This window comes from Pyrgilauda ruficollis, unplaced genomic scaffold (assembly GCF_017590135.1).
Source record: "Pyrgilauda ruficollis isolate IOZ18807 unplaced genomic scaffold, ASM1759013v1 scaffold65, whole genome shotgun sequence".
Lineage (NCBI taxonomy): Eukaryota > Metazoa > Chordata > Aves > Passeriformes > Passeridae > Pyrgilauda > Pyrgilauda ruficollis.
In genome coordinates this window covers 2,180,885-2,200,088 of record NW_024528266.1, presented here as the reverse complement: position 1 = coordinate 2,200,088, position 19,204 = coordinate 2,180,885, and the positions used below count along the sequence as shown (strand labels likewise).

The 19,204-nt window shown below is 41.3% G+C and overlaps 1 protein-coding gene across 2 annotated transcripts in view; it reads left to right on the top strand.

Annotated features, from left to right (window-relative positions):
* The window catches only part of UNC5C (unc-5 netrin receptor C), a 243,144-nt gene that overhangs the window by 197,708 nt on the left and 26,232 nt on the right, over positions 1–19,204 (top strand). Inside the window, exons 5-9 of one of the 2 annotated variants that reach the window (XM_041484244.1) lie at positions 302–482; positions 2,527–2,694; positions 3,924–4,088; positions 17,425–17,481; positions 18,948–19,139. In XM_041484244.1, the coding sequence (XP_041340178.1) occupies positions 302–482; positions 2,527–2,694; positions 3,924–4,088; positions 17,425–17,481; positions 18,948–19,139 (763 nt within the window). The remainder of the gene's footprint in view (positions 1–301; positions 483–2,526; positions 2,695–3,923; positions 4,089–17,424; positions 17,482–18,947; positions 19,140–19,204) is intronic. The other variant, XM_041484245.1, reaches the window with a different exon arrangement.

The following is a 19,204-nucleotide window of genomic DNA, read 5'->3' as shown; positions in this document are numbered from 1 at the left end:
TTCTCTGTACAGTACCTGGCAGCCTTTGAAAATGCATTAATGTTTTCAAGGCAAGGCAAGATAGCTGTTGGGTGGGTGGGTGGGACAAAAGGGGGCTTGAAGGAAAGGGTAGGCATGAAGAGTGTTCTCCTCTTTTTCTGCCCTAAAGTTGGTGATGTTCATCAGGTGGATTCTTTGTCACATGCCTTGGCTCGTAGTGTTTTCTGGGATGAGCAATGCAATCACAGATACTGTGTCTGTCCATATTGGTGTGACTTGTTGCTGACTCACTGCCTCCTCTCTGGCCCTTTGAAACCCCAAGGTGGAGTGGCTGAAGAATGAAGAGGTGATTGATCCTGTGGAAGACCGAAACTTTTACATCACCATTGATCACAACCTGATCATCAAGCAAGCCCGGCTTTCTGACACCGCCAATTACACCTGTGTTGCAAAAAACATCGTGGCCAAAAGGAAAAGCACCACAGCGACAGTGATAGTCTATGGTAGGTGATGCCTTGTACTGTTGCAGGTGGATGGACACACACCCAGAGCAGGAGAGGGGTGCACAATGCCCTTGTGCAGCTTTGGCTGCAGTCAGTGCCCAGGCTGGGCTTCCTGGTGATTGCAGCCACAAACGGGGACTGCAGTCAGGGGCACTGCTGAAATCCCTCAGGAGTCTGATGACTTGTCTTATTGGTGACAGGCAATGGTGTTAAAGGAGGAGCAGTCTCCTGCACAAACAGCCTCATTGGAGAGAAGGTGGCTGTTCCCCTTGCTGTAACACACACTGGCTGCAGACAGCAAGGAGCCACCAGGGCACATCTTCCAGCAGGAGTGTCCTAGACATGGCTTATTGCCAACACAGTTCGTGTTCTTAGTGACTCTTTTCTGAAATAAGAGTGAAACTGGTAGAGAGTTTATGCTTCCAGTAAGAGTGTCAGAGCTCATCAGAATCCACCATCTTCTTATAACTCTTTAAATAAGTTTATTTAACTTCCAAAGCTTCCAAAACACACCCTGACACCAGGAGCAAAGAAGCAAAGCATTCTGGGACTGAAGTTTGTAGGCACACAGCCTAGCTTAAAACTAAACATTGGGTGAATATAAAGCCTGGGATAGCATTATTCTGTGTCAGCATCCGCAGTCCTGATGTGACTGAGACAGGCCATGCTTTGGCTGCAAAAGGATGGGATTCCCTCCTAGAGTCTTTTCCAGCCTGTGTTGTGCTGCAGCTCTGCCTCACCAGTCCAAGCCTTTGCCCCTGCAGAGTTACTTCCCCAAATGCATTCCAGGTGGGGGCATCCACCAGAACAAAACCTGCTCTGATTATGTGCCAGCTGACTGAACTGGTGTTTCTTACAATCAGCTTAATTATAGGATAGACAAGTAGGAAAAAATCCCTATGATTATCCCTAATATTCATTTCATATTCAGGGTAGCAGTTAGATTTAATTGTAAGCAGTTGCTTCTCTGAAGTTACAATGAGGGCTTTTTACTTCAGTTTTTATAGAAAACTGACTGAATTGAGTTGATTAGCAGTGCTTTTGGTATTGAGGGATGGACCATGCAAGAGCACCATGTTTTGTAACTGAGATGAATGCAGAAACATAAAGATGTAGGCATACTATAACCCTTCCTCACACATATAAAGAATTTTTTTCAAAAGTGTATTCAAGAGACGTGTGTAGGGAGCAGGCATTTTTATGGGTTTTGCTGCCAGAGCTGCTTAAGGGTTGTGTCATATCACAAACATTTGGGTTTAGGGAATCTGAGCAGTTAATATGTTATTAGCCATACCTGGCAATCACAGTATTATGTAGAAGAGCACAACTCCTTCATTCCTCCATCTATCCCAGAAACTGTGACAGATGAAAAGGAGAGTCACCATAAATATATTCCCAGAGATAAATATCTTCCCAAAGTCCAACAGAAAGAAATGCATTTAGCATTAACTCATTCTGAACAGCTTAGAGAAGTGCTGGGACATTTAGGTATGCACCAGCTATGTCCACAGAGGGTGAGTGAAATTGTCCTGACATCCTGAAGTCACCTGCTTGAAAGAAAGGAAACGAGAACACTCGATATCTAATCAAAGCATGGGGGTCTCTCAGCATGCATAGGTGATGGGTGCATCTGAGCATGAGTGGGAGCGCAGGTTATCTCTCTCTGGAAAACAGTGCAGCTTTCAGAGCACTGGCTTCTGGCTGCCAGAGCTCTCTGAACCTGCAGGGATTTTGTTCATACACACTCCACCAGGCACCTAAGGCTGGGTGAGGCTGGTTTTCAGGATAAGGCAGGTCACCTGCCAACCCTAATAGTCATCAAGTGATGTTTTTCATTCAGCATCAGCATTTCTTCAGCTTGTACAATGACGTGTGGTGCACAGTTGGTGTGTTGGGGACGTGGGTTTGTGCCTGTTCAGTGTTGTTTCTCGTGCCATGTCTTGTGGCCACTGTTCGAGGCCACATGACACAGAACCAGAAGCACCTTGGGGCTGCCCAGGCTGGGCTGCCTGTGTGACCATGCTCTTTTTCTCCTGCTTTGCAGTGAATGGAGGCTGGTCCACCTGGACAGAGTGGTCGGTGTGTAACAGCCGCTGCGGGAGAGGCTTCCAGAAGCGCACGAGGACCTGCACCAACCCTGCCCCGCTCAACGGCGGTGCCTTCTGCGAGGGCCAGAGCGTCCAGAAAATAGCTTGCACCACTCTGTGTCCAGGTTCAGTATGAGCAGCACACATAAATACTTTGTCTTTCATCAGTCATTTCAGCAGAACACTATTAGTTGCAAAAGTTTCCTTTTCATTATTAATAAATTGAACATCTCATGGCATTAACATTCAATTTTGGTGCATAAGTAGATAAAATGGTGAGCACATCATGTCAAGCAGCACAGGTTCCAGCCTTTCTTTTGCACACTGCTTGCACTGTGGTCTCAGCTCTTACAATTCAGGAGATTTGGGGAGCATTCAGAGCTTCAAAATCTAGGAGATAAAGGGTGAAAGCTCTGGAAAAGAATTGGGATTTGAATATAGAAAGCAACTGTGATGGAAATATATTTGCAATGTCTGTTCAGTCCAGCTGTCTCAGCAAGTAAAGCATCTGGGATGTGGATATTAAATTTGAGGCAGATGTTTACCTGACATATACAATCGTCAAATACAAAGGCATTTTTATTGGAAAGAGATGTGTACCCATACTTTTGGAAGTTATTTAAATGTAAACTTCTGAAAAATATAAAATTGTTTCAGGACATGCAATGTAGTTGCTGACTTCTTGTGATAAAAATCTGCTATCTGTCCTACTGTCCAGTGCTCTCCTACTACTGACCCATTCTAATCGATGGCAGTAAGGCCATCTTCAGCTTGTGAAGTTTGATAATCCAGCTCTCTCACTGGAACAATTTTATGTATTGTTCTTCAGCTGTACATTTTAGTGCTTTTGAAAATAATTAGCAGGATTTTGAAAGGTGCTAAACACATTCCTTGTTCTGCTCATGTGAAATAAATTGATGCCTCTAGAGATTTCTTTTAAGAGAGAATATTTAACATGAAATATCTTCCTGTTAAAGAAGAATTTCTGGAAAAGTCTAACCTCTGTGTTAAAAATGCCACATCCCCCCTGCCACAAAATTAAATCACAGATTCTTGACTTGTTGCTTGTACACTTTGAGCACAGATAAACTGGTTAGAAGTTTATATAAAGGGGAGGAAAGACCAGAAATGGGACCTGGGCGGAGAGGAAGGAGAAGTGGGGCTGAATGTGCGTTTACAAACCAGAAGTAGAAGAGCAGGCTGATGATTCTTCTGCCTTGGAAGGGCTCTTGGATAATCCTTCTCCAGGAGGGGCTGGGAGCTGCAGACTGGCTTGTGCTGACACGTGCATGGCTCTGCCTTGGTCTCACTGTTGTGTACCTCTAACAAGTTGTGTCCTCTCCTTGTCTCTCAGTGGATGGCAAGTGGACATCCTGGAGCAAGTGGTCCACCTGTGGCACGGAGTGCACCCACTGGCGCCGCAGAGAGTGCACGGCCCCGGCTCCCAAGAATGGGGGGAAGGACTGCGAGGGCCTGGTGCTGCAGTCCAAGAACTGTACAGATGGGCTCTGCATGCAGGGTAAGTGCTTTCTCCAGGATCTGGGATGTATGTGGCAAACCCTGAAATAACTGCAGATCAGCATCAATCAGCATATAAACTCAGAGAACCATTTGTAGGAGAAATGAGTTAGGGACCAGTTCTCAACCAGTCTGGACACCCCACTCCTCTTGCCTGGAACAGGAAACAGTGAAGAATTATAAAGAGTCATAACAGAGCCTTCTACTGCCTGCCCCTTGCCACCAAACAGCCCTCCTCTCTATACTGGCTCAGCATCTGTCCAGAGAAGCTTGGCAGTGGCTCTTACAGCACTGCAAATAGAAAAACAGAGCATTTAGAGCAAAGCCAGCATAGTAAACTTGGCCAAGCAGATCAGCTTCTGGCTTCTTACTGTCATGAATGGTGAGTGCATGTGTTTCTATTTATAATGTTATGCTCCCTTTTCAATTTTGGGTGACCTGTGGTAGAAAGAGGTACACTGCATCAATGCAGTGCTGATGCAAACTTCCTATCTGGTTGACAGCATGCTGCAGCCTCATGAAGATCTGCTCTAGCCTTGAAGTCTATTCCACCTGTACCTATTCACACAGTGGTCCTGCCTTTCTGACCAATAGAGAGAGAAACAAAGAAAAGCAGGTTTTAAGTGTAATTCTGACATATACCGATGAACAATTACTCAGGTCTGCATTTCGTCCTTTCTCAAAAATGAGGTCTTCTCTGCTCTGCTGGTGCATCAAAACTCCCTTTCACATTTCATTAGTGCAATAACCTGAGCCAGAATCCTCACATACAGCTCTTTCCTATTCCTTCATCCAATCTCTCTGCAGTACTTCTCTGTCAAGCCTCAGCTCTCTGTTGTCCAAAGAGTTGTGGCTGTACCCATCCAGTACCTCTGTGTCCAGATCATAAAATGCTTTGAGTTCTATCATTGAAAAAGGAGTAAGGAATTCTTATTCTCTGAGGCAGGTTACTTTTGACTGAAATATTCATGATGACAGAAAATGACACTACCAGCTAATAAATTTGTCTCCTCTTTGAAAAAGTGCTATATAGGATAGCTACTATGTTGGTAGTGATCTCTGAGCTACCCTATGGCACAGCATGACCATTTATTTTGAGGTGTCCCAGATTTACAAACATCTCCCTGGACGTGGCTCACACAAGCATTTCCGTCATGTTAAAAGCTATTAGTCAATGTCAGTGGTCTATAAAGCTGTAATCCCTCAAAGCACTTGTTTTTATGGTGAAATGGAAAGGTAACATTCAGAACTCCTCTCCTTTTCATTTCTAAGGATAGGGAAAAAAATCCCTACTATACAACACCTTGGTGACTTTTATTGTAGGGAAGCTAATGCACCCCTAGTTCCAGTAGTGTTAATAAGTCATTATGGCAAATTAGGAGGAAAAGATGCGTTTCCCCACACAGAAGAGCTCTTCACTATCAGATTATATTTAGACAGGTGTATGTCATCTTTGTGTATGTGCATAAAGAGAGCCATTTAAGCAGAAATCTTGTGGAAAAGTAGATATAGTAGCACAGCAGAATAAAAGCCCTGTAGGGATCTCATTTATCTGTTGATGGTATACTGCATTTTATTTGTAAAAGTGGATGCTGAGTATAAAGCAGAGGTCTTCAGCAGGAGAGAGGGTGAAACTATTGTGAATCCTATTCTGCTTCATATATATGTATATAAAAAATGGTAATGAAAAATATGCAGTCACATAATGACCTGCTTAGCTCCAGGGGCTGTGATAATCCTTCAGTGCTGGAATTTAATGGCAGTGTTTTAATGGTGTCTTTATACTCTCAGGGTTTCATATACCTGTAAAACTTCCAGTCCTGCTCCCTGATCCATCTCTGCTGAGAAGATTGATTTACTGTACTTTGTGGCAGTGTGCCTGCTGCTCTCTCAATCTCTCTCTCTCTCTCTCTCTCTCTCTCTCTCTCCTTCCCTCTCTTTTTATTTATTTATCTTTCTCAGTTTATGCAAAATCAATCTGAACACTTACATTTTTGCCTGTGTGGATTTAGATTCTTAGAAAATCTGTCTGCTGAGCCAGGAAGACATACAGCATTCCTTTCATTCCTAAATCCAACATGCCTCTTTCCACATTATTTGAGGCTTTGGGGGTCTGGCCTGGAGCTGACCATTCTCTTAGCCTGGGCACCTGTAGATTCACAACAGTCTTTTCCAGTGGCTTCATGCCGCTGGGTCTGGACTGGCACATATGGTGTGGAGGAAGCTTCAGCCACCTTTTCTCTGTGGCCACAGCCCTCTGGGTGATCTGTTGGCCAGCTGCTTACCTGCACCATAGTCAATTCCTGTTCCTAGGTGCCCTGGTGCTGCCTCCTTGCTGCCAGTCTTTAGTGAGAGCCTGAAGGTTGACACCATGGGTGTAGTTGAGGTCAAAGAATTAGTAGGCAGACACTCTGCCAGGAGTCACTAGCCTGTTGCTCTGACAAAAACTCACTTGTAAATATATATCTCTATATAGCTGTGTGTAAAAGATATCCTGGAAAGTGCTGGATTGAATGAGTCTCATTTACAAGCCCTTTCTCTTCCAGTCTATTATTCACCTCAGTAGCATCAGCTGGATAAATCAATAAGCTCTTTCATCAGACTACCCCTGCTTCAGCAAAGAGAACAAGTCTGCACCACTATCGATTTCTGTGGGGATAAGAACAGTGGAGCTTTCTCCATCCCTTGTAATTACAGTATTTTATGCCCAAAGCTGTACTTTGTGCTTACCACTAACTGTGGCATTTCTCATGCAACTCTGCTGTTGCATTTATTCAGACTAATCATCTTGCTGGTACACATATACTCTCCCATATCCAGTAGTTTGTGTTTTTCTGTTAACATGTAGGGATGAACAGCCATTAAACTAGAGAGCCCACAGAGAGCCAGCAGGCTGAATTGAAGAGGTAAAGCAGAGGTAGTGAAAATTCAGGGCAGTCATTGCTATTTTAAGTTTTCAAGTACACAATATTGTCTAGCAGTTCCCATTATAACAATTTCGTAATTCCCATAATAGCATTAATAAGATCTTCTGGAACAAAATCTGCTGTAGGTGTAAGAAGAATTGGCTGGTTACCACCCACGCTAGTTGCATTATTGCCTCCATAGTTGCATTATTTCCCACTTGATGTGTGAGTACTGTGGTAAATACTTCAGTGCAAGGAGCAACACTTTTAAAGGCACGCACAGCATCTCACAGGGGATTACTGTAAACTGAAGCACTGCAATTAGCCCTTCACTTGTATCACCTAATGACTTTGGTGGGTGTTCTATGTGGGGAATGAGAAAGCAAAGCTCTCTCCTGCTGCCTCAAACTTCAGTACAAGTAGTTCCCTTCACTAGGTCACAAACATTTTTAAAGCAATGTACCAGGGGATGTGTTTTGCTGGACTCAGTCTGGAACAAATGCGAGATCACATGTGTGGTACAAAACTGCTGCTTTTCCTTTGCATTATCTATAAAATTCTGCTGATAGTCAAGAAGAGGAGAGTTAGCACAAACTATGAGGAGAGTTAGCTGTTCTTCATGGTAATGTTGAAGGCTTATTACCTGAGTTGTGACATGCAGCTGTCATGCTCACAGCAGGTCACTTATATCCTTTCTGTTGAGGATCTGAAGTGACAGTGTTCAGATCTGTATTGTCCCTGTCCTGAATGAGTAAGTGCAGCAGCTCCATAGGCATGAGGTTGGTGCCTGCTGGTCTTTTAGGCTTTTCTGAAATCATGCCTGGGACGTGCTGGGTTGGCACTAGCTCAGTCAGAGGGTGACAACCAGTGCCCCTTTTTCTGTTCACTTTTGGCTTTAGGCGACCACTGTGGCTTTTCATAAAAGGCTGGCTAAGTTGTGCTTTAATTTTTTTTTTTTTCCAAAACACAAAGCTAACTTCTTACAGCAACAAGCAAGATAATACAGAAGCACATGTTGTTGCTTGAGGACTATGGGTTGTATAGTTACAAAAATAGTACTGTTGCTCTGTGCAATAAGATTGCTTACTTTATATAGTCTCACAATATGGAATAAAAATCTATCATTGAATAGGAACGAAAGGAAATTTCCACCTGTGAATCATAGCCAAGGGTCAACAGATCCAACAATTTCCCTCTGTTTCTTGAGTACGAAAATACTGAGATGTGCTACTGTAAATTTAAAAAAATGGAAGAAAAGATTCAACATATTGAACCTGTTGCTACAATACTCTGGACTGACTCTCAGGTTACTCTGGTCTTCTCCCTGCATACAGCTTAACTACTTGGAAATGCAAATAGCAGATGCAGCACTGGAGGAAAAGATACCATATCATGGTGAAGATGTTATTACCAGACTAGTAATGCCATTCCTTCTTAGAAAAGGCTGCCTTCTAGTCAAGAGTGAATTGATGTGACGTGGTGACAGCAAATCTGTATTTGCTGAGTGCTCTGAAATCCTCCTCTGAAAAGCAGTGTGAAGTTTGTAAGGTTCCCTCTTGCAATGATAGTGCTTAAGCAGGTGAAAAAGATGCAGTTTATCCTGCTTGGGCATGAAATGGCAAAATGCTTGTCTTTTCTCTGTTTATACAGGTGCTGAGTAGAAAGCAAGGTTACCCTGATACTAGCATCTCTTTCTTCCCAAAACATACATATTCTGCACATGTCCCGCTTGGTTAATGTAACATCTTGGAAAGTCTGATGGAATCAGAATTCATTTCCTTTTTTGGCATGATTTGAAAGCAGGCATTCAGGGAAGAATTACAGGGCAGAGCAGCTTGATGAGGACCACAGGTCCACCAGAGCAGATCAGTGTGCAAAGAGCAGGGGAATGTTTTCCAAGCTCCAGAAGGTAAGCAGAAGTCTCTCGAGGGAGACTGCAACAGAAGCCTGTATGTGCAGAGGAATTAAATAAAACCTTTTATTAAGAGCGTGTGGGTCAAGAGAGAACTTCTAATACATTCAGTCTGTCAGCATAATGATACAGCCACCTGGCATGTTTTGGCCTAGCAGGGGGAGTTCATTCATTTGAAGCAGGCATCTCATCTGTTCCTAGAGGAAGTTTTCCATAATATTGGGTTTTTTTTATGAGTAAAGGGATGTGTTATTCCATTTTCTACCCAACTACTGTGTAATGGTGTGGCAGCCAAGGGAGTTTATGCACAATTCTCAGAGTTATGACTCATCTCTATTTTATTGTAGTGACATGAAAAATCCCCAGCTGAGAAGCATCCATGCTCTGATGGGCCCTGTGCAACTGAGAGCTCTTGCCTAGAAAACCAACTTGAAGCAGATAAAAGTGTTGGGAGAAAGTAGAAGTGCAGAGCAACAGGCAGAACCCAGGGCACTGAAATCCCTGTGTTTTAAACACAGTCAGTTCAGAAAGAGCCACCTCCACATTATTTTTAAAGAAAGCAAGTGCAGTAAGATCTCTAGGCTGTTTTCAAAAATCTGCACTAATTTAAAAAAATATAGCTATGCAGAGAGGAGAAAAAAAGACAACCCTGTTCATCTGTACTTTTCATTCTTCTTTATCCTCTTATGTTTTCTTTTATTCTTCCCTATTCCTCTACACATTAAAAACTCAAAAAGTTACTCAGATAGATGAAAGAAGAATTCAAATCTTATGAAGTCTAACTGATACATTGATTTAATTGTAAAAGAAAACCACCCCATACAGAGACAATAATGTACATTTATATTATCCTTGTCGTATACAAAGGCGGATATATTTCATGATTTTTGCTTTCCTGTCAGAGTGTCAGGCATGGCAAAGTTACATAAGCACCTGCAGGCTCATCAAGGAGTAAGTGAAACAATCAGAAGTAAAACTCAGCACTCTCTATTTCTAAATCTGGACTAAAAAAATTATTGGCAGCATGCTTAGATGAAAACTCATGTTGGGGGAGGAAGTTTCTAGAATTTGGGAAACAAACAAGCTGATCAGCTGATTGTGATTTTTGAGGTTATAAGCTGGGGAGTACAAGTTATCTTATGTGTGAGCATACAAAGGTTTTTATACCTGTTCCATACGGATAATTTATGCTTTCCATTACTCTTCTTGTCCAGCATTCTTAACAGTTTTGATCCCCTCTACCAGATCCTCTTCCAACTGTCCCTTCCTTCATCTAGCTGTCTGCCATGTACCCTCTCTCCAGCAGTGTCCCTTGTCCTCATTTCAGTGCTCTTGTCCCACTACAGCAAAGTGAACCCCGGGTAGTCTCTCTAGCACTCAGTCATTGCAAGAGTGAAATCTACAAATACACATCAAGTGAATTGCAGTGCTAGGCATGTGTTTACTTTTGCTGTCAAACATGCATAACAAACCCAGTGCTGAGGTCCTACTAAAGACTGACATAAGATCTAACTAAAAGGTCAAAGTCCTCAGCTGCAGAAGACTGTGTAATGTCAAACTTCAATATTCTAATCCACATCAAATTTTAGCCACAAGTTATCCTTCTCTTCCATCTTCCCTCATTCCCATATAGATGTCATGCATGTTTAAATTCAGGCAAGACCTTTCTATCAATGTTAAAAAAATGTCAGGATCTAATTTAAAATGAAAACATAATTGCAGACTTAATTATAGAATATCATGAACTCCTGTTCAAGGAGAGAACAAGAGTGTCCCCATTTAACTCGCCCACTCAGGAAAGATCTGAGATAATACCCAAGTAAATAATCAGTCACGAAACCTCAAGCTCCCTGTTTATTAGCCCACCCTGAATATGCCAATAATGAGTCCTTCAGAAGGAAAATAAATTGCTGTGCATTATCTCTAGGATGCCTGATATCAGATCTGACCTTCAGCATCATTACTGCAGACATGAAGGTCTCTCTTTAGAATAGAAAATATAGGGAGGGAAAATCTTTCTGTCTATGGGAAATCCTTCTGTCTACGGGAAATCTGTCTGAAAGATTTTTGCTGTTCCAGAGACTCTGTTGTTGGTTTGTTTTTTCAGTTTTTTTCCTAATTTTCCTCCTTAGGCTGCTCTGCCGTGTAATTCTTCCCTGAATGCCTGCTTTCAAATCAATTAGAAATTTTTTTTCTAATTTTTATCTACCACAAGGTATAACATATCACATCTTCTTGGTTTTGTGATACATTTCCTGGGAAATAGCAAGGGAGAGAAATAATTAACAACAAGCAGAGTTCAAATTTGATTGTTAATACTTTTCCAATCTCATTAGCAACATGTTAAGTGAACATGAAGCCTTGACGCTAAACAGTCAGAATGTGGGGTTTACTCTAAGATTACTCTTGTACCATTAACTCTGCCCCTTGTAGAAAAGAAAATACTGGAAACATGCAGCCTCTGGACAGTGGAACTTGGACAAAGCAATTTAAAACTCCTGAATGTCAAATTAAAACTCCTATTTTTTTTCTTGTAAGCTGGGAATATGTGACTGTTTGGCCATCATAGACAGAAACCTAGATGGACTTAGATGGAGGCCAAAAGCATTGCAATGTATCTGAATTAATATTTTGAAAGCCCTTGAGAATCTTTTCTGAAAGCTTTGAGCCTTTGCACACTGTACTGATCATTTAGAATTTCCTTTAAAAGTACAGAAGACACTCAAGCAAGCTGGTGATAGCTGTAGGAATGATGGTGAGTGAGGTAGGGCAGAAGGGAACAGGACTGGTAATGCAAGGTCACAGCCACAGTCACAGCACTGCAAACACTGCAGGGACATATAACTTTTTCTTCCTTGTCTCAAAACCCTCTCTGTATAATGGAATTCAGAATATAGAATTGATGAATGTCTCTTCCCATGAGTGCAAAAAAACCTGAAATTGGGCCAACATGGAATTGAGAATGGCATTTTACAGGGAAAGGGAGACTGGCTGAATTTCTAGAACTTGGAATTTGGAAACAGCAATATATACTTGGGGGGAGTTGAGTTTTTTTTTACTCATTGAGATCAATTGAACTAGAAATTAACAACAAGAAAAAAAGTTACTAGGGTTCTTAAACCAATTTTATTCAAACTTTCCAGGATAATTTCTGAGACTGAGACTCATAGAAAATTCTGGCAAAACCCAAATATTTTAAATTAAATTCTGAGCTACTGGAGCTGGCCCAATGAGGAGGGTAATATGACTTAATGCTGAAAGAAGACCTCATCTTGGGAATTAAGAACAGAGGCAATTGGGTGCATATTTTTTGGGTCTGGTATGAAAAATAATTACCAGCTTGCTGGCTTTGAGTTATCAGATACTGGAATTCATCTGATGGGCATGTATCACAGCAAAAAAAAAAAGTTTACTGAGTTGTTTCAGTAGACTCATGTCACGTTTTATACTTTATATCACACACCTACTTTATATCATCCAAGAAGTACTTCCTTCAAATGTCAACCAGCTGCATGTAAGAATCAGTCTCTGTGTGTTTCCTGAGAAAGGAAGGCAGCAGTTGAATGCTTTCTTTTCTTTGTTTTCTCAGAGGTGATTTGAGGGCATTGATTTTGGAGCCAAAAGCGGGGAAAGTGCTGTTACAATTTGTTATGCTCAACGTGTTGAGTTCTCTGCAACAGGATGTCCTTGAGGCACATCATGTGGCCAGGCTTTCAGAGAGGACCATGGAATTACTTGAGCTCAGCTGTTTTTGAAACTGCTACAGAGAGAGTAAAGAGGGTTTATAGATTAGAAGCAAGTGGTGCCAGATTAAAGTATGATGCATTGAAGAAACTCGCAGTTATGGTGTGCTTTATGCAATCTTCACCTTATTAAATAAAAGTGCAGGTCTCCAGTTCTCACTGATCTCGATACAGTCTCAAGCTACGTATCATTAACTGTGACCTCAGCAGATAATGCTATAAAACTATTTCTTTGCAGGGTAATTGTAAATATTTTCGTAAATGTGACCTAAACTCTATAAGCCCTAGTAAATAAGTGGCCAGAAATATCATCTTGAGCTACTTCATCTGTCTTACCTATATAGTTGCCAGAAAGAGGGAAAATAGGCAGGAAAAATACAAATTGAAAGCTGTGTATTTTTCTTCCTCTCTTACTTAAATATTTTAATTTCTGCAAGCAGCAGAGTAAAATATTTTCATAATCTGATCAGTTCACTCTAAAATTGATATTCATTAATACAAATTCAGCATGACTGGGAAGCTAGCAAAACCAATTACAGACCAAAAAGGGGAGCTAGTTACAAAGTTCTCTCTGCATGAAGCTGTGACCTGGAGTTTTATAACACAGGGATAAAAATTCTCTTTAAAATATTCCAGTTCACAGGCCAAGGCAATATATTCCCATGGCTTTCTAGGTAAAATCAAACACAGGATTTCAGAATGCCCATGGTCATGATCCTGAGCTCCCAGGCTGAGCATCATGTGTGTATAAATGCCCATGAATATGCTAAGGGTAGATTCTTTCCCAGTGGAAGAAGAAGAGCTTAGAACATTCATTTTGGTGACTGGTGACAGTCACATGCAGATATGCTGAGGGATGCTCAGAGACACAGAGCAGCCGCTCTGTCTCCAGGGGCCTCCAGCACAAACGTGATTCCAGAAGGTCAGAACAAGGCATGTGGGATCAGAATGCTCAGGCTAGACTTCCAATGTTTGGGGATCATCTGCCTTCACAAACTGCACCAAACTAATTAAATGAGCTTCACAGTCTATTCAGTTAAATGGTCACAATTTCCCAAATCAGTGCCAAGTGTGACTGATGCTTAAATTGAGTTAAAGTAAATTGATAAAAAGCCTGCTGTAGTCTTTTCTATATGTCAACATTGGATTGGTTAATTTTTCAAGTACAATCTGACATATGCACCCTTCTTTGCTTTTCCCAGTGTGTTGCATCATTATAAAGGTGATTAAATTGCTTTTCTCATACTTTCTAGAAACAAAATAGGCGATGTCTGCTTAAAGCACCTTTTTAATGGTACATCTGCATTTGTACATATTACTTGTGCCAGTGTAATTAATTTCATTAAAAAAACCCCAGCTTTGACACTTGATAGAAACAGTTCCATAGGCACAAAAAAATACATTTACAAATGTAAATTGGACTATAAAGTAGAATACAAGGAGAAACATTAACTTAACTAAAAGCTTTTTACTGAATGCCTTTACCATACAATTATAGTGGTTCAATTTCTGTGTGTTAACCTCAGCCTCCCACTGATTTTTCAGGTTTGACATAGGGTGATGTACTTGTAGAATGAGGGAAACAAATACCCATTTTGGTAAGCCTTTGAAAACCTCACACAGCAGGCACTATGCACACATAAAGTAAGATTATTGCTATTTTACTCATTCAACAGTAAGTTACACAACAAAATAGCAGAAGCGCTCTTGAAAATATGTATTTCCCAACAAGCTGCAGGAAGAAGCTTAAATTACTTTCCTCAAAGTAGCTCACTGTGAAACCAGCTGGTCTGAGTCAGCAGCCTTCCTAGAGTCAAACCCTCCAGCACCTTTCTAAATTCACACTCATTAAAAATGTTCATCACCCTGGTAGAAGTCCCTTAGGTATTTGCCAAGTAGTGCTGTTAATACAAGGAGTAAGGGGGGGAAAAAAAAAAACCAACATGGAAAAGGTCTCTCTTCACTGCAAGTACTCTGAAGAGAGGAGGGAAGACATTCTTCATTATTTCAGTTACTAATCCCAGCAGGCTTGTGTCATTATCTGATGAAAATGTCCTTTTTTCTTTGTTTGAAGACATGGTCAGAGGGACCAGAGTGACAGCCAGCTTCATGTAGAAAAACCCATTCTCTTGTGCTGGGATTGTGGCAGTAAGCCTTCCTCCTCCCCATCACCAGTGCAGGGCTGCAGGTCTTCTCCTTGCCCCTGCCCTTTTGAAGGAGTGACAAAGGCGTGCTTAAAACTAAGCTTGTTGTAAATTGTCCTGCCCAAATGACAGAATCATCCTGTGGATGCTTGGTGGAAGGCAAGTATTCTTGCCTCTTCCTCCTGTTTCAATAGATGCATCTTTGAATGTGTGCACAAAACATTTCTGCGGAGGAAATTGGCATCACTCTTATGTAGCTGCAGGGGTGCTGTCTGTAGTATTTGTGGCAATGTATTTGTGACAAATGTATTTGTACTAGCAGGGTCTGTGAAGAGGTTGCAATGAGGCAAATTTCATTTAGAATATTTGAGGATCGTGATTGTTTACTTTGCTGTAAAAGCTTGAATCTGGATTTCCATTTTCCTGTGAGGAAAGGATGCTTTCAGTAACATCACAGCTAATCCAGGTGGTGCCATCTTTTGTGCCTGTTGAGTGGCAGTTGCTTGATCCCTTCGGATGTGGAAGAAGTGATGGACAGCCTTGAACACAAAATTGACCACCTCAGATGCAATGTGAGGAGAGAGGAATAGCCTGTTCAGCTCTGCACAGGTGAACTCAAGCTCCATGGGTGATGCAGAGCCAGGGAATGTGGGCTGCTCCATTCCATCTCTCCTGAGAACCTGCTGGGGCACATGAAATGCAAGGAGACTTCCTCAGCTTTCCCAGTGGATTTGAGTATGAGGCAAAAAAACATTCAGAGATGCATCCAGCTTAAACTCCACTTTGTCCCTGGGCCTTTAAGTTCCTTCTGCCTGCCTCTTGGTTTTTCCAGAGACGTCTTACCAAAGGAAATATTGGGCATAAGGCTATAGCTGAAATTTACCAAATTATGAGCATCAGCACTTATCTGGGGAGTATTGGGAGTATGGGAGTAACAAGAGTTCTGTAAATTCATGCCCAGACTTACTGAGCACTCACTCAAGCCCTCAGAAGTTACTCACCAGGCTGTTCATGGCCAACGCCTCAAGTACACCAGGAGAAAGAGAAGGCAGTTATTAACAAAATGTTGATTATGCATGTTGAGAGTACACACAGGTGAACTTGCCTCAAAAACAGGGAAATGAACGTAAGAACATAATATTTCTAAAAACACTGGTATGGCTGGAATCCTTGTTGTGAAGTAAAGCTTTAAACAGAGATTACAGGCAGTATAATTTGTGCCATGGTGTCCCAGAAGAAAACATCATCATCAAAAATCAGCTGGATTTGCTCTGGTATTTCAGGTAAGGTAGAATTTATGCAGTAGTTAATGCCTGGAAATTTTGGAAAGAGGTATGTCTATGCCTGTGGTTGGGATAGACTGTGTCTTCATTAACAAAAAATACAGCCAGCAGCAAGATATGTGTAGAGCACAACAGATGCTCACAACAGATCACTCAAGCTCAGTGGTTCTGGGAGTTGGGGATTATTACTCTGGTCTGCCTGTAACGTGGCCCTGTGCATGAGGCACACACCAGGAAGGAATTTTCCAGTTTTGTCTCACCTGCAGGGCGTCCCTAGCTGTGTGAGCTCCTTGCAGTGTGATCAAAGGGGAGGGGATGAAATTCCCTTCAGGAGAACTTAGGGGAAGGCGATGGATGAGGGGTACCTTCTTTCTTACACTGACTCTAATCCCATCCCAGACAGTGACTCCCCTGCTTAGCTGGGATTTGTCATTCACCTTTCCAGCAGGATGGGACTTGGAGCACTTCACTCATTTGCCACATGGGAGATGTTTAGTGGGTTCACAAGATTCATGGCTGAGCTAAGCAGCTCCAGTGTGCTGTGCTGTGGGGACTGCAGAAGGAAAAGACAAAGGAAATGATATCTCTTCTTTATCCATCCTGAAATAAAGCTGTAAATTGTGTTATGATTTTGTCAATATATGGTGCTTGCAAAGATTTCAAATAAATAATGATCTGACCCCGGGGGCCTTATTGATTTTGTAATGATTTTAAAGAGAAACCACTCAGTTTACTGTTTGCTGACAAATTCTTTACTCTCTAAGGAATTCCCATTGAACATGTAATAAGCACAGGAAAAAATAATTCCAAAGAAATACAGAGAGAGAGCTTTGTGCGTAGACTGTTCCACGAATCAGTATTTAACCTCTGACCAGTGACAACAGGTCTCCTTTAGCTCTATTAGATCAACAGTAAGCTATTATAATTAAATATAAAAACTGTTTAGAGCCTCACCGAACATGTCCTGGGAATTAAAGCATATGGCAGGGATAAGGATAAAAAGACTTTCCATATGCTAATGACCCTAGATGTCTGAAATAAATTAGATCCATTACAGTTTATGCTCAATAAAAGAAAGACTTTAAGCACTCCAAAGTTAGTGACTCGAGACCGATTTTGGCTTAGAAATTCAATCTGCCTGCTTATTAATTCTTAGTAAGGCTCTGGAGGAGACAGGGGATGCAAAATCATAATTCTGTGCTGTATCAGAATTTTAAAGTGCCATCAGTTTCTTTTCCTTCTTTTCTTTCTTTTTTTTTTTTTTTGATTAAACTATTTTTCATGCTTCATTTTTTTGTTCTTCTCATTTGATTTCGTTCCCATTTTTGTTTAATTTCTTTCTTTTTAAGGTTTCATTTATCCTATTTCAACTGAACAGAGAACCCAGAATGAATATGGATTTTCTTGTAAGTTTAATGTTTGCTTTTATGTTCCTGGATGCTAATTTGATGCTGTTCCATGGGTCAGGCTTTACTGTTAGGCAAGCTCATTGTGACTAGGCAAAAAAGGGACCCATTCAGCAGGGTGACATTCTGCTTGCTTGATAGCAGGCACGGTGCTTTGCAGCAGACACAGGATTATAAGGGCTTTTGTGCATGAGGGAAATAGGAGAAGATGCTGCCTCAGAGACAGAAATTGGAGAGAATGAGCCATCTTCTCATTAAAATTCCCTTAGCAACCGGACGGAGTGTGGTGGAAGGGTAACTTGTCTTTGAGCCGGAACTCAGGAGTTCTGCTTCCTGAACTGCTGGGTTAAAAATGGGATGTTTCAAGTTTGGTAAATTGAAGGTCTGGTAGCCCGGAGCTTTTGGAGATTGATCAGTCCCTTTCTGTATCTGCCAGCTCTCACCTCTGCAGCTGGAGGGCAGCTTGGCTTAAATGGCTAAAAGAGATAAAATAAAAGTGATTTCACATGTTTCAAACCAACAAAAATGGGGTACTAAAAGAGTCTGATTTGTTTTCGCGCTTCCTTTTTTCATTAGGGTATTTCTAAAAATGGGATTCTTCACTGTACAGAAATACATTAGTTTTTGAAAACATATTCAGACCTTTTGGAAAAAAAAATGTCTGGTGGATAATGATGCTAGAGATTAGCTTGGAATTGGTGCTGAAGATATGTACAAGCAGCTAGTAGAAATATCATAGCCATTTCCTCACAAGACAGCTCTAATAAATTTTGGTTCCTTTTGGTAAATTACCACATTATTTCTTGTGCTTTCTTCAGCTTTTATCTTAATATGTATGTGTTAATGCCATTGATGAGAATTCAATGCTTGATTCTCTGCTTTACTAATTTGCTAGCTTATATTTTTGAAGGCAAATGGATGGAAGGCAGTAATGACAGGTTACATTTCAAAAAAAAAAAAAAAAACCCAAACCAACCAAAGATATGTTCTAATATTACAGGTATTCCATAGAAAAGGAAATTTTGGGTTCTTTTACTTCTTTAAAAGTAAAAATAAGGCTTCTGAAGTTTGAAAATCCACGGGGTTTTTTGGTATCAGATGAACTTCTAAATGCCAATATTATGCCATTATGTCACTAAGACATAATCTCATTTCATAGGGTGAATTTGGTTCTTAAGACTAGGTCTTTTACAGGTCTATTACATGTTTTGCTTAGTAGCTTAGCCTGAGTATTAGACAGATGAACAAGTGGGTAGATAAAGAGTTAGAACACAAGTTAGAGAGAAATCAAGGATTGTTTTCCATCAAAAGGGCATAGACCTGCTATATGATGTTGGAAATGGATTTTAAATTAGCCTATAAAAAGGGCAGTAAATATCTGCAGGAAACGAGAATAATAACGTGTTTTCTTGAAAGTCCCTGTAAGGAGGACATTTCTTGAAGGTTCCTGGCCTCTCTCCCTGCAGCTGCTCCTGACTCAGATGATGTTGCTCTCTACGTGGGGATTGTCATCGCCGTGATCGTGTGCCTGGCCATCTCCGTGGTCGTGGCCCTGTTTGTCTATCGCAAGAACCACCGGGATTTTGAGTCGGATATCATTGACTCCTCAGCACTAAATGGGGGATTTCAGCCTGTCAACATCAAGGCTGCAAGGCAAGGTTAGTTGGCATTTCACTCCATTTTGACCAATCCAGGGAGATGCTATCGGATTATGGTCTCTTGG